Source organism: Echinops telfairi, unplaced genomic scaffold (assembly GCF_000313985.2).
Source record: "Echinops telfairi isolate 266 unplaced genomic scaffold, ASM31398v2 ScPeMD7_5;HRSCAF=22, whole genome shotgun sequence".
Taxonomy (NCBI): domain Eukaryota; kingdom Metazoa; phylum Chordata; class Mammalia; order Afrosoricida; family Tenrecidae; genus Echinops; species Echinops telfairi.
The window spans coordinates 4,385,662-4,399,531 of record NW_022103901.1 but is presented as its reverse complement, the minus strand read 5'-3'; the positions used below and the strand labels follow the sequence as shown (position 1 = coordinate 4,399,531).

The 13,870-nt window shown below is 49.3% G+C and overlaps 1 protein-coding gene across 1 annotated transcript in view; it reads right to left on the bottom strand.

The window, feature by feature from the left end:
* The window catches only part of LMTK2 (lemur tyrosine kinase 2), a 33,865-nt gene that overhangs the window by 19,546 nt on the left and 449 nt on the right, over nt 1-13,870 (bottom strand). Inside the window, exons 2-7 of the mRNA XM_013005412.2 lie at nt 13,677-13,792; nt 13,463-13,587; nt 11,755-11,899; nt 10,070-10,143; nt 6,569-6,687; nt 3,785-3,872 (exon numbers count right to left, since the gene is read on the bottom strand). Of these exons, the coding sequence (XP_012860866.1) occupies nt 3,785-3,872; nt 6,569-6,687; nt 10,070-10,143; nt 11,755-11,899; nt 13,463-13,587; nt 13,677-13,792 (667 nt within the window). The remainder of the gene's footprint in view (nt 1-3,784; nt 3,873-6,568; nt 6,688-10,069; nt 10,144-11,754; nt 11,900-13,462; nt 13,588-13,676; nt 13,793-13,870) is intronic.

The following is a 13,870-nucleotide window of genomic DNA, read 5'->3' as shown; positions in this document are numbered from 1 at the left end:
GGGTGTCACAGGGCGGGGACGGGGGGCAGCAAGCAAGAAAGAGAGCAGGAGGAAAAAGGCCTCTCAGTGCTGGTGGCCCCCGCTCAGTTCCCCAAGAGCTTCTCCCCGGGTCCACTGCTGCCCAGAGACCCCTGTGAGAAAAAACACTCCAGACAAAGTCAAAGGAGTTAAACTGCCTATCTGAAAGGTAGCAGCCTGAGCAGGAAAGGGCAGATTCCATCAATACACCCACCCACTGCACGACAGCCCCTGCGGTCAAGTCGATGCCCACTCCCAGCGAGCCCACAGGACAAGCGTTTCCAGCACTGCCCCCCAGGGATTCCGAGGCTGTCGGAAGCAGGCTGCCTCAGCTTTGCCCCACAGGGTGGCTGGTGGGCTCAAATTGCAATCCTTCCGGCTGGCACCTGAGCGCTTAACTGCGGCGCTACCAGGCATCGTTCCAACACACAAACAGTGTGCATGGTACGGCCCGGGCACACCTGCCTGGCTGCCCAGCACAAGTTCCCTCTTCATTCCATGAGCATCCATGTCCGTTTCGGGGAATCCCACTGGCCACATTTCAATGGGATACGATTCATTGAGAATCAGAGGTTTCTGTCATCAGAATCCAAAGCACACCAGCCCCTAGCGGCCTTGCGGGAAGGGCAGAGACGGACTGTTCCGAAGGGTTTCCAGGGCTGTCACCCGAGAGGAACCAGATTGCCGGCGAGCACTTGGCCCAGTGCGCCACCTTTCAGCTATCGGTGAATGAAATTTAGAAAGGGAGCCAAGAGCTGTGTCTTTTTAAAACTGAGTCAGGACAGCACTTCCTGAGGAAGGGAAACTTCCTGAACCCACTAAACAATACTTACCACTGTTATTCAAGAGCCTTCTCCAATAAAACTTTAAAGCATGACACTCCGTGAGGGCAGTGGTTCAACCTTCCTCATGCTGCCACCCTTTCACACAGTTCCTCATGTGGTGGTGACCCCCAACCATAAAATAATTTTCGTTGCTACTTCATAACTGTAATTTTGCTACTGTTATGAACCGGGGAACCCCTGTGAATGGGTCATTTGACCCCCACAGGGGTCACAACCCACAGGTTGAGAACCGCTGCTTTAGAAGCATGCTCATCTCTCACACTGAGCACTTTGTCAGGTGCCTCCTGGGTCCCCTCCAGACACCTACATCTGTCTCTCCATCTCAGTGATCCTTGTAGGAATGACCACCTGACCTGCATCCGGTCATCTGAAAACAAACAGCCGAAGCCTATTTATATTATCAATGAAATGGCAACTCAAATTCATGTGCCTAACTCCCTCTGGGGAGTCCTGGTGGCACAGTGGCTAAGCACTTGCTGCTAAAAGGCCACTCGGCGCTTTGGAGAAAGATAAATCAATCAGTCTGCTTTGCCAAAAACGCACAGCCTTAGAAGCCCCTTGGGGACAGTTCTACTCTGTCCTATAGGATCACTGTGAGTCAGAATGGACTCGAGGACAATGGGCTTGGTCTGGCCCTTTCTTTTTTCACTCCTTTATGTCAATATCCATTTAAGGAAACAATTGCTCTCACATGAAGTAAGATGACCTGGTGCCGCCTGGCCCATTTTCAAAACAAACAGTAGCTGCTGTTGGCAAGCGGTGCAGCCTCATTACAAGTGAAGGCAGAGGTATTTTTCAGTATTATCTGAAGTACATTCGTTAGCACTCATTGTTTTTAAAATATATTCTACCTGCAACATCTCACTCCCCAGGTTTTGCCAGAAGGTAACATGTACTACATCAGCTTCTGGCTTGGCTAGACAATGAAAGGGCTCCCTCTACTGGGGCCACTGAGTCAACGCTGACTCACAGTGACCCCAGAGCAGTGGTTCTCAACCTTCGTAATGCCCCCACCCTTCTTCAGTAGAGCTCCTCATGTGGTGGTGACCCCCCAACCATAAAATTATTTTTGTTGCTACTTCCTATCTATAATTTTGCTACTGTTATGAATCAGGCGACCCCTATGAAAGGGTCGTTCAACCCCCAAAGGGGTTGAAAGGGGTCGTGACCCACAGGTTGAGAACCACTGCCCTATAAGAAGGGTAGCACTGCCCTTGTGGGTTTCTGAGACTGTAAGTCATCTTTCTCCCTCAGAGCAGGTAGTGGTTTGGAACTGCCGACCTGGTGCTAAGCAGTCCAACACATAACCCACTGTACCACCAGGGCTCTCTCTGCTGGATAAGACTGCGGATGGACTGAGTAGGTCCCCGGGTTTGTTCCATGTTCTAGAAGGGTCCTCAGAGTTCTCCTGAGAGCTACGGTCATGATGACTCACGGGCTTCAGGGCCTTCCCAGGTTTCGAGGACAAAGAGAAACCCATTGCTGCTGGGGGCGGGGAGAGGGTCCAACTCCCAGACACCCTGTCCAACAGAGCTCAGCTGCCACAGAGGCTGCCCAGCGCTGTGTGCTGCTATGGAAGCTGACTGGTGGGCTGGAGGGTCTGAACAGCCCAATGTGCCAACCTGTGCCCACCTGTGCCCTGAGGGCTCATGGGGGCAGAAGGAAGGTCCAACAATCCAGACAGCTGCAAGGACCAATGGGCACGCTGCTGCTCTTAGGTGCAGTGACTGCACCCACACAGGAAGAGACACTGCCCGCTCCAGTGCCATCCTTGAGAACAGTGCTGTGTACGAGCTAAGAAAGTTACCTGCTAAAAATGGATTCATTCTATTCAAAAAAGGCAAATCTATTTAGATAATGGTTTTAATGAGCTTTAGTAAGACTTTGATCCATTAGTTAAAGAAAAACAAAACACACACACCATGCCAAGTACACTAATAAATTCTAAATGAAAATAGTTGCAATCTTTTCTGTTTTAAAGGAAAGGCTCCACAAACGAACACACAAGACACTAGGGGGCAGCAGAGTGCCACACCACCAACTCAGCCAGCCTTCCACTCCTTGGTGCTGAAGTCACTGTGAATGCCCAGCAACAGGGGTCAACTGAGAGGTTATGGATTTAACGTATGACGGATTCTTCAGAGAGGCAGAAGGGAAAGCAGTCACTTGGCCAGCATTCCGATCTTGCCCCAAACACCTGGGTTCCCAGTTGTCACCCTGAGGATCTGACTATCCTGGTTTAGGTGGGAGAAAGATGCACAACAAAACTTAACTGGACTCCCACAGAGAAGAGGACCCAGAGACTGCGACCCTGAGATGCCCTTCAAGCCTTGAGCCAAACTATGCTGAGATCACCTTCAGAAGTGGAGTGATCAAAAAAACAACCTGAGAGAATGGAGAGCTCTACTAAAAACCCACTTGTTCTGAGCCCAAAAGGAGCCCTGGTGTCACAGAGGATTAAGCACTGGGCAACTGATACGCCAGCATTTCCAACCCACTGGTCACTCATGAAACGAGGAATCTGCTTCCGTAAAGTTCGACAGCCTTGACACTGACACCCTGTCCAACAGCATGGCTCGGGGTCGGAATCGACCCGATGGCAGTGGGGTAAGACCAAAGGGTCACCTTTAATCCAAAGCAAAGATGAAAAGATAAGGGGGTATGGAAACTAGAGAACAGGAAATGGAACAACCAGAATGCAAACACAGAGAATGCTGACACACCTGAAAAACAGACAAATGGTCACTGACCTATTTGTATAGAAATTGTTCAATGGAAACCTGACTCACTGCATAAACTTTCACCCAAACACAACAAAATTGATCAGTCAAAAAACCCAAAAAAAACTAACACCGTCTCCTCCCCCATCTCCAGCCTCAAACCTATCAAAGGCTTGAACTGAATTTCTACTAAAAACTTACCAAGTCACAGAACTCAAACACGAGAAGATAGGGGATTGCTTCTACACACTGTCCAACACACTGCAGGATATTTGGATGCTGGAGAATACTGGAAAAAGAAGAGCCGTGGTATTTGTCATTAAGAAGCATGCTAGCATAACTGGCTAACAGTTTACCTCACATTTTAATATTCATACTGATTAAATAAAACAAACTGAAAAGGTCACAATATAAATATACTAAGCAGATGCACACTACTCAAATATTCAATAAATATGAAAATGTACAAAACCAGCCTCTACCTTATCAAATGAATTCTGTTGAGATGATAATCGTTGCCACGAAGCCGTAGTATTCCCTCCCTATCCTTTTGATGTCTGATACCAGTTCCCCTTTGTCCCCTCCCTCCCCTCCCCTACGTCCCAAGAACCCTTATTATTATTATTACTTTCCTAATAGTAGTTTTCTTTTTCTTTTTCGTCATATCTTGCAAGATTCAATGTGTGCACACTACAGTCCTGTTGCTCGGCCCTGTCGAGTGGGTTATGCACTCGTCCGTGCCATCAGCTCCCTTATCTGTCCCCGTTCCCCGGGGAGCCATTACTGCTTTACTGTTTCTGGCTTTCACGTGCCGAACAATCTTAAATATACAAACGAACATACCCAAATCTAACGTGATTAATGAGGTAAGACAAATAAAAACATAATAGTAAGTGGAGGAGATATTAGAGAACTAGAGGAGAATTATGTGGTTCATCAGTGCTTTCCCACTCCCTAAATTTTTCATCCCTTCTGTGTGGCCCTTCTGAGAGGGATTGTCTCATTATCTCACAGGTGGGATTTGGGTCTCCACTACACCCATGCCCCTTCACATCAATTTGCTTGCTTGCTTTTAAACTTCTGATACATCTTCCCGTTGACACACAGGCTGGAGTGCTTCTTCCATGTGGGCTTTGTTGCTTCCCTGTTGAGACTTTCTTTGTTCTCATGCAAGTTAATAGTTAGTGCTATGAACTTCCCTGTCCTTACCGTTTTATTATGAAAACGTATTAAGCCAGCAAATTTTATCATCTGCATTTTGGCTTACATTTAGTTGACTACATCTATTGCCATGGAATGAATTCTAACTCAGGATGGCCCTGCCGGTCAGAGGGAGTTGCCAGAGGGTTTCTAAGACTGTGATCCTCGTCTTTCTCCCAGGGTAGCCGGTAGGTTCAAATGGCCAACCTTTCATTAGCACCAGGCCACCAGGGCTCCTGCTCAGCTGTCCACTTGATTTGTTTCCTGAGACTTCCTCTTTGAGCCACAGAGCTTTGAGAAGTGTTGTTTGTTTCTAAATGTTTGTGGAGACTTCCCCCACCTCCTATAAGCTGTTCATCATTCATTTTGAGTTTGATTACAATGTGGGCAAAGAAAAATCTATGTATAGTTCCAATTCTTTAAATTGGCTGAAGATTGCTTGATGGCACAACATCTGGTCTATCTTGGGATGTGTTACCTGGGTGGTTGAAAAGAATGTGTCTTCTCCTCAGAGCAGTGGTTCTCAACCTTCCTAATGCCGTGACCCTCTAACATAGTTCCCTCATGTGGTGGTGACCCCCAACCATAAAATATTTTAATTGCTACTTCCTATCTGTAATTTTGCTGCTGTTATGAATGGGGCGACCCCTGTGAAAGGGTAGTTCAACCCCCCAAAGGGGTCGTGACCCACAGGTTGAGAACCACTGCCTTAGAGTGTTCTTTAAATGTCAATCAGATCCCGTTGGCTGATGGCACCACTGAATTCTATACTCTTGATAATTTCCTGCCAATTGTTGAAAAAGGAATGTTAAAATCCCCAACTCATAACTGTGGGCTTGTTTCTCTTTTCAATTCTACCCATTTTAGCTGCATATATTTTAAAGCTCTGTTGTTTCTTGAAAATAGTTGTTATTGCTGTTAAATGTCGAGTCAGTTCCGACTCACAGTGAGTGCGATGGTTAAAACGTGCGTGCAACTTGGCTGGGCCACGAGATCTCAGTGTTTTGACAGTTACAATGCAGCCATCCCAAGATGAGACCTGGTATCATGAAATCACACCTCCACAACGAGACCAGTGGAACGGGAGATTCCTGGGTGGCGTGGCCAGCTTCCCACACACGTGGGTGCTCTGGCAAAGCTTTTGCTGATCTGGCGCCTACGGGCCTCCGTGGTTTGGGTGACAAGTGTGCTGTAACTGAGGCGCCACTGCTTCTCCCTGCTGTCAAGATTTTTCTCCTTGTTTTTAGTTTGACGCTGATGGATCTTTACCTGCTTGAGATTCGCTCACCTTCTTGAAATGCTTATGTCTTTTCCAAAGTTGGAAGATTTTCCAGCAATTTTTTCTGATTGAGGGGTGTGTGTGTGTGTGTGTGTGTGTGTGTGTGTGTGACTATTTTTCACTTCCAAGTTTGTTTTAAATCTTCTGTTTCTTTGCGGAGACTTCCCCCCACTTGTGCTCACTGAGACACCGTTCTGAAGGCTGCCTTACTCCCCCGTCAGGTGACTCCAACATGTGCCATCTTGATGGTGGCAGCTGGGGTCTTCCTCACCCAAGTGGAGTTCTTCCGGTTCTGGGGAAGATGAGTGATCTTCGACTGAACCTGGGCATTTGGGTACTGTGTCATGGAACTTCGGTCCTTAATTAATGACATCATGTATTTTGCAAGTGATTCCTAAAGTTCCGCCCACTGCCCACCCCTCACCTGGCCAAGTGGCTTTAAACACTTAACTTTCAACAGACCCCAGGACATGGGTACAAAGCACGCGTGAAGCAGGTCTACTTACTAGTAAGGTTCTCCATTTTTCAAAAAAGCATCTTGTTCCTTTGGGCTCGCGCTTGCCTTTAACTCCTTCACTACCACTCTTGCTACACTCGTGCCCGTGTGAATCTCTCCAAGGAGCACCTATAACCAAAGTGCAGGGGTTCAAGTCACCTCCACTCACACGGCAGCAAGAAGTCCTTTCTCTTTGACTACAAACTGCAACATGAAAAATCAAATTAAACAGCGAGGCGGTAGCCTTCTCTTATTTTTCAGACATCCTCGGAAAACGCTTGGAAAACGCAAACGGATCTTCCCTCCGGAAAGGGCTCATCTTCACTTATTTGTCAGGTACTCGCAACATGTTTGTCACATGTTTTTCTTTTCTACTCATTAAAAAGTGGACTAAGATTCAGAAGGACAAGGAAAGGGGGAAGGTGGAAAGTGGGAAACTCAGAGAGGAAGTGGGATCAGTGATGTTATATCGAGGGGACTGTAAGGAACGAGATGAAACAGGACGTGTATGAATTGTTGAATGTGCAACTGATGATCTGCTCTGTAAACTTTCACTGAATTAAACCATCAAAAGTTGTTTACTTTTGCTTTTAAAAGCATTACTTTTTCACGGAAAGGAACAATAGCACTGACATTCTAGAAGACCAATTTACGAACTCAGCTGGGTCACAACTGAAATGTTTCTAAAAACTCTTCACCGGGGTTTTGTAATTTAGTCTCCACCTCGCGGGGAAAAAAAACATCAACTGACAAACAGCCAATGCACTGTATCACTTTTATGTAACCCTGAAGACCCGTAGCATCCCAAAGATAGCAGGCCCTTATCGTGAAGCCAGGCCTCGGGTCAAACACTCTCCTACGGCCAGGCCCCAGACCCCCGGGAGAACGAGCTGCCTCACTGAGTGTCAGGGGACAGTGTGGAAGTAGTCCAAAATACAGCATTTAGGTTGAAACGATGGATCCTTCAAAAAAGAGCTTTGTCTTATTTCTAGAAAAGACTCAGCTCAACATCAATGCCCTGGAAATGAAGAGGAAGGACTTGAACACAATTCAACGTGCTTATTAGGAATATAATAGCAGTTAAGTGGGGCTAGAAAACATGATGAGGTTCTGAGAATTAAGTCACAGTCTTGGGTTTAAATGATCAGCTTGTGCATAAACAGTAACCCTAACAATCATTAGCGTTCACAGGCTCAACCATCAACTCCAGTTCCAAGGGGGGGGGAGAACAAAGGAGGCTGGTCAATGCTCGGACTCAGTCCGCCGCCCCCCCTGCAACTGCCGTCGTCATTCTCGGTGCTCGATCACCACACAGACAATTCATCCGACAATGGACCCCTCATTCTTCAATGTCACTCATTTGCCCTCCAGCCTGAAATGCATATCCAGCTGTAGAAGCCCTGGTGGCATAGTGGGTTACATGATGGCTGCTCACCTCAAGGTTAGCAGTTTGAAACCACCAGCCACACTGAGAAAGATAAAGCTTTCTACCCTTGTAAAGACTGATGGGCGGCTCTACCCTGTCCTATAGGCCGGCTGTGAGCCAGGACAGACTTGTGGCAAGGAGTTTGAGTTGAGCCCCATACCTTCAAAACCCAAAGAGATCCCAAACAGACCAAGTGTTTCCTCCCCGAAGCCCACTCTCTCCTCAGTCTTGCCTGTTTCTGCCCGCAGTAGATTCTGGCTCATAATGATCACCAAGTGGAACTGCTCCGCAGTTGCTGAGACTCAAGTCTTAATGGGAAGAGATGGCCAGTTTCTGCAGCAGTGGCAGGTGGGTTTGAACCTCAGACCTGCGGGTCAGCTGCTGAGCTCTATACTCAGTGGTACCCCCTCAAACTCATGTCCACTGGAACCTACATATGTGAAATGAGGTCTTCAGAGATGTGAGCAAATGAAGATGAGCCTATACCAGACCGCGGTCTACATACATGACTAGGGACTCACAGAGGTGGAGGAAGAAGGCGTGGATGACAGTGATCTGTCCATAGGCTGTGCCAACTCCAGACACTAAGAGAGAGGGAGGGAAGAGGTTCTCCCCAGGGAACTCCAGAGGAATCATGGTCATAGTGCCCCTACATGACAGAATAGACGTGAAGTGTCCCATGCATCCTCCAGGTTATAATCTTTATGGGAGCCAACTACCGAGCACTGGGTCTTTCTCCTGTGGAGCCGTTCGGTGGGTTCCCAACCCAGAGCTTTAAGTGCTGCACGGCCAGGGCTCCTGCCTGGCCACTGCAGCGAGAGACTACACGGCTGCTGTCTACGGTGATCTGTGTTCTTCTGGCAGCCCTGGGAGGCAAACACACGTTCTAACCCACATCCGTTTTCCCTTGGCTGCCAGAGACCATCTTTAAAGGGTGACGTTGGGGTGGGGGAATAATAATAAAAAAGGGTGATGTTGGGTCACGTCCCACACCTCACACTGAGTGGAGGCTGAGTCTCAGGTACCCACAGTCCGTGGTATCACTAGGCTCCTCTGTGCTGCCCTGGCCTCTAACTATGAATGATCTGCCCATCCCCTACAGGGGCTGGCTTGGGTCCTACCCACTGTCAGCTTCCCAGTGCGCCACACAGGCCAGGGTGCTATTCATCTTCTCCCACACACGTTCCAGCACCAGGAGCAAGACCTGAGACCTCACAGCCTCTGCTACGTGGCTTAGAAGATCAGGGAGCTCAGCAAGCTTGGAGGGCCCAACACACAGGACTGAAAGACGACTTGGACAGGAAGACCAGAAGTGTAAGGCGGTCGAGCACTGAGCAAGCCTGTCTCCCACACAGCCACGCTGCTAGCGACACAACCCCCATTCGGTGGGGAGCCTCACAGACAGGGTGACAGCAGCTCTGTGGAGGCGTCTGCTATGCCATGATGATCCTCCACAACCCGAGGGACAAAGATTAGCAACATGCACCACCCAGGAGCTCTTCCCAAGGGTTTCTCCTCTACAAAGCTCTAAAGCAGGCTGAGTGCCACAAAGGGAAACAGGAAAAAAGCAGGAGGCATGGAGGAGCAAGCGAAGAAAGAGAAAAATCAAATTGTTTAGCCTGTCATCAGGGGCCATGGAGTCCATTTTTGACTCGCAGTGACTCCACGTGACTTCCTGCGACAGAAGAGAACTGTCCCCACGACTTTCTAGGCATCACTCTTTACGGGAGTTGGTCTCCTGATCTTTCTGTCCGGGAGCCACTCGGAGGATCTGAACCACCAACCTTCCTGTGAGCGAGTGGAAAACAGTCACGCTGCACCCCTGGGCTCCTTGCTTTAACTTGAGGAGGATGGAAAGCTTCTCAGCCCCAGGTCTCTGTTCCCTCTGACTTCTCTTATGCTAACAGGTAAGGAAGTCTCCTGACACTCAAATAAAGACCTTTCTGGAAAACTTCCACACTCACTACCCGGTTTCATGGAGCGCAAGGCCAACTCCACGCAGGCAACAGCACGTGGTGGGGGTTTGTGGTGCCCCTACTTAGCTTTACAGCTTACACAGGATAGTGAAGAGAGGAAGACGTTTACCTTGCCAAACCAGCCATTGCCAATCTCCTGGATGTAGTTCAGACTATGGCGTGAGACTTGAGACTTCAAACCTTCTGCAAAGACAGAGAACATTTAAAAAAAAAAAAAAAAGACTTATTACAGGATCACTGTGGTTGGAACCAACTCGGGGGACCTAGCAATAAGCACCCATGGGTGACATTCTTTATTCTGTGATTCAACCTGTCTGCCAGTCACAAGGCACGGGCTTTATTTTTAATAGCAGGAGATTAGAAATAACCTAAGTTCGCACGGGAGGGGGAGGCTGTTTGATCAGCCGTGCTCCTAGATCACCGCCACTGAGTGGATTCTGACTCACAGCAGCTCTGCAGGATGGAGAGAACAGGCTGTGGGTTATGAGGACAGACAGCCTCGTCTTCTTCCTCCTGGGCTCAAGCTGCTGGCCTTGTGACGAGCAGCCTGATGCGCAACCACTGTGCCACCAGAGCTCCCATGTTCACGTGTCCTCGGTTCAAATCACACGAGTCTACAAACCCAAATGCACAAGCTGTCTTTCTTGATTAAAAAAAAAAAGACTCCAAGGGTATACTGGTGAGTGAGAAAGACTGGCAAATAATGTACTTATCATGCCTTGTGCGAGTCAAATGAGACACAAAGTAGTGTGTGTGTGTGTGTGTGTGTGGGGGGGGGTGTTGTCTGCATCAAGACACTGGTGAGAGGTGGAAGAAACCACAAAGAGAAGTCACCAAGGGATGTGGGGCTCAAATCCGAGGGTTAGAGGGAGACCCGTCACTGCACACACCTCCGTATGGTTTTAGTACCAAAGCATGTGCATATACTATCACGCCAAAAAACGAGACTACGTTTTACACTACACTACTTTTTTTTTTCTGAAACACTGGGAGTGTCTTTATTTTTATTTTTTATTAAATAACCATTTTATTAGGGGCTCATACAACTCATCACAATCTGTACATACATCATTTTTGCCCAGCACATTGATACATATGTTGACTTCATCATTCTTACAACACCCGCTTTCCACTTGAGCCCTTGGTGTCAGCTCACCCCCCCTCCCCCCGATAATGTATAAATTATTATTATTTTATCATATCTTACCCTATCCAATGTCTCCCTCACCCACTTCTCCGCTGTCCGTCCCCCAGGGAGGAGGCCATATGTAGATCTTGTCCTCTGTTCCCCCTTTCTCCCTCACCTTCCCTCCACCCTCTCGCTATCGCCACTCTCTCCACTGGTCCTGGGGTGTTCATCTGTCCTGGGATCACTGTATTTCCAGACTACACTGCATTTTAAAAGGAGGAGAGAATTAACAAAATTGGGTGGAATTCCTTCTGGGTCTGTTTGTGAATGGACAGCCCAACCTTTTCCCTGGACAGATCACAAGTCCCTGCCTATACTCCCACTGGGGGACTGGCCTTCAGGTCACCAGTTAGCTAACAAAGGCCGTTCAATGGCTGTTTCACAACCAACAGTACCAGCGTCCCGCTTAGAAGGACCAAGGAGACCTGCTGTATTCTCAAGGCAGGCCCAAGGCCCCCGAGGGGACAGAAGCACCTCCTGTAGTAAAACAACGGGCCTGACCACTGCTAAGCACCCGGCTGCCCAGTCTGCAGTCCACAGCGAGCTCCTCTCCTGTGCTCCCAGACAAACTGGGGAAGGATGCCACCAGGCTGAGCAGGTCTTACCTACGGAAGGCTGGAACTGGTTGGGCGCTGGGAGTGCAATGTCTGGTACGGTGAGCGTAAAGACTTCTGCTGGGGACTGCACCGAGGGGGTGTCTTCTGCTGGTGGTGTGAAATCTATCTCGTCATCAAAGTTGTCTTCAAACTCCTACAACGAAACAGGAGTCTCGTCACCTCTGACGGCAGTCAGTGCATGCGAGGCCATACGTAGGAAAGACAAACCTGAGCAGTGTTTGCCTGAGCAGTGTTCGCCTGAGCGGTGTTCGCTAGCCCTGGGCAGACCGAATTAATTCACTCCTCTGAGCATCAATTTCTGCCCCCAGTTCAAACTTAGCTCAAGTAACGGGCGTCGATCCTTGTGTTCTCAAATCCCAAAGACCAGAATTTGTAAACCTACAGCTTGAGGTTAAATGAGCTGTGTTCTAAAAGGGTCGTATGACTTTACAAAACAGAACCACTCTTCCATGCTTAGAAGTTTGCTTATGCAGAGCGGGAGTTTCAGTGATCCTTTTGTTGTCTGTTTGTGCTAAATGACGACGCACCTCGCAAACGTCTGTGCACATGGAAATTCAGAACTAACTTATTTTCCTTTTCACTGTACGTGCACCTCTAGTTGCGGGGTGCTGTCTATCAAAATAAGCACTGTGAAGCCATGCTTTTGAGGGAGCATTTCTCCGGAAAACATGACAAGGGGAAATTACCCTGCCAGGCTGAAAACGGACCAGGACCTTAGGCGGGCCAGTCAGTACAAGGCCAGCCTTTTCCGAATTGCCATCTTTGAACTGTCTGGTGTTTACCGAAAAGGTACTGTTTTTCATATGGGTAAGTGCTTGTGGGTCACACAAGTCTACCGTGGCCCTTGGCCCGATGGGGAAGGGCCACTTTCTCAGCGTGTGTGCAGGTCCTCGTCCGCTTTTGTTTCGGCGCTGCTTCTCTCCAGAGCTCCTTTTGAAGTGTCATTTGCTGAGCACCGTTAGGTGCCAGGCAGGCCGGCAGCAGGCTCTAGAGCAGGGCTTCCCAGCAATCTGCCTCCTAGCAGATTACAGCCAGCAGCTGCTGCGGGTGCCCCCTCTCCATGAGCACCTGGCCCTGTGCCAGCACCTGTCCCCCAATCAGAAACTTGGGGCTTCCAGGAAAACACAATGTGCTCTCTTCCTCTCCTCACACAAAGCAGTCTGGGGGATCCCTAGGGTTCAACTACCTAATGCCAAAAACTTCCGGCTATGACGCCGTTTCTGACCCATGGCAATCTCTCTGAGACAGGGCTTCAAACCACTGACCTTGCATTGAACAGCCAACACGTGACCAGGAAGCCACTGGGGCTCCATTCAACACCCATGAGAACCACAAACACACCGGCCTTCCAAAATTAATGACCTGAAACCATCACCAGCCTGTCCTTCCTCATGATCCCCACTCGCAGGACCCCAGGGCAGGGTGGGCGCTAGCAGACCAGGGCCAGCCTCGGGTCGTTGTGATGAACGCTGTGTGGGCACTGGCCTCAGCAGCGTGCTCCCATCCGCCCGTAGCAGTGACCGAGGTTTGTGTCTGAGCACAGCCCACCACACACGTACTAGTTATTCCCTGGCCTCACGGAAAGGTCTGATCTGCCCAGCCCTGCGCCTGAGGGACTGTGGGGCAGGGGCCCTTGTATACCTGAGTAACTAACACCTCGAAAGATGGCTTTGAGGGTCCCACCACCCGCACTCACCTTGAAGTCTATCTCTGGTTCCTTACAGCAGGAGACACAGTTCGCGATCAGTACGACGAAGAGCATTAGACTGCACACGGAGAGGATCAGGAAAGAGAAGGGCACTTCCGCAGCAGGCGCCTCCCCTGCAGAGAGAGAACCCACATGAAAGCCATGGCATTCCCCAAGTCACCTTTCACCCAGACAGAGATGGGGTGAGTAACAAGTTCAGTACCAAGTGCCGAGATGCTCAAGCCCACACTGCTGATCAATGCAGGGCACACCGAGCTGCTGGCCAGGAAGTTGTCTGAGATGGCCCGAGAGAGGCCACAGCCACTGTAGTCAGCTCCCCTGACAGGTACACCTCAGCCCAGCGGCAGGCAGGCAGGCAGACATGCACACGCACACGCATGCGCCGCCGCCGCCGCC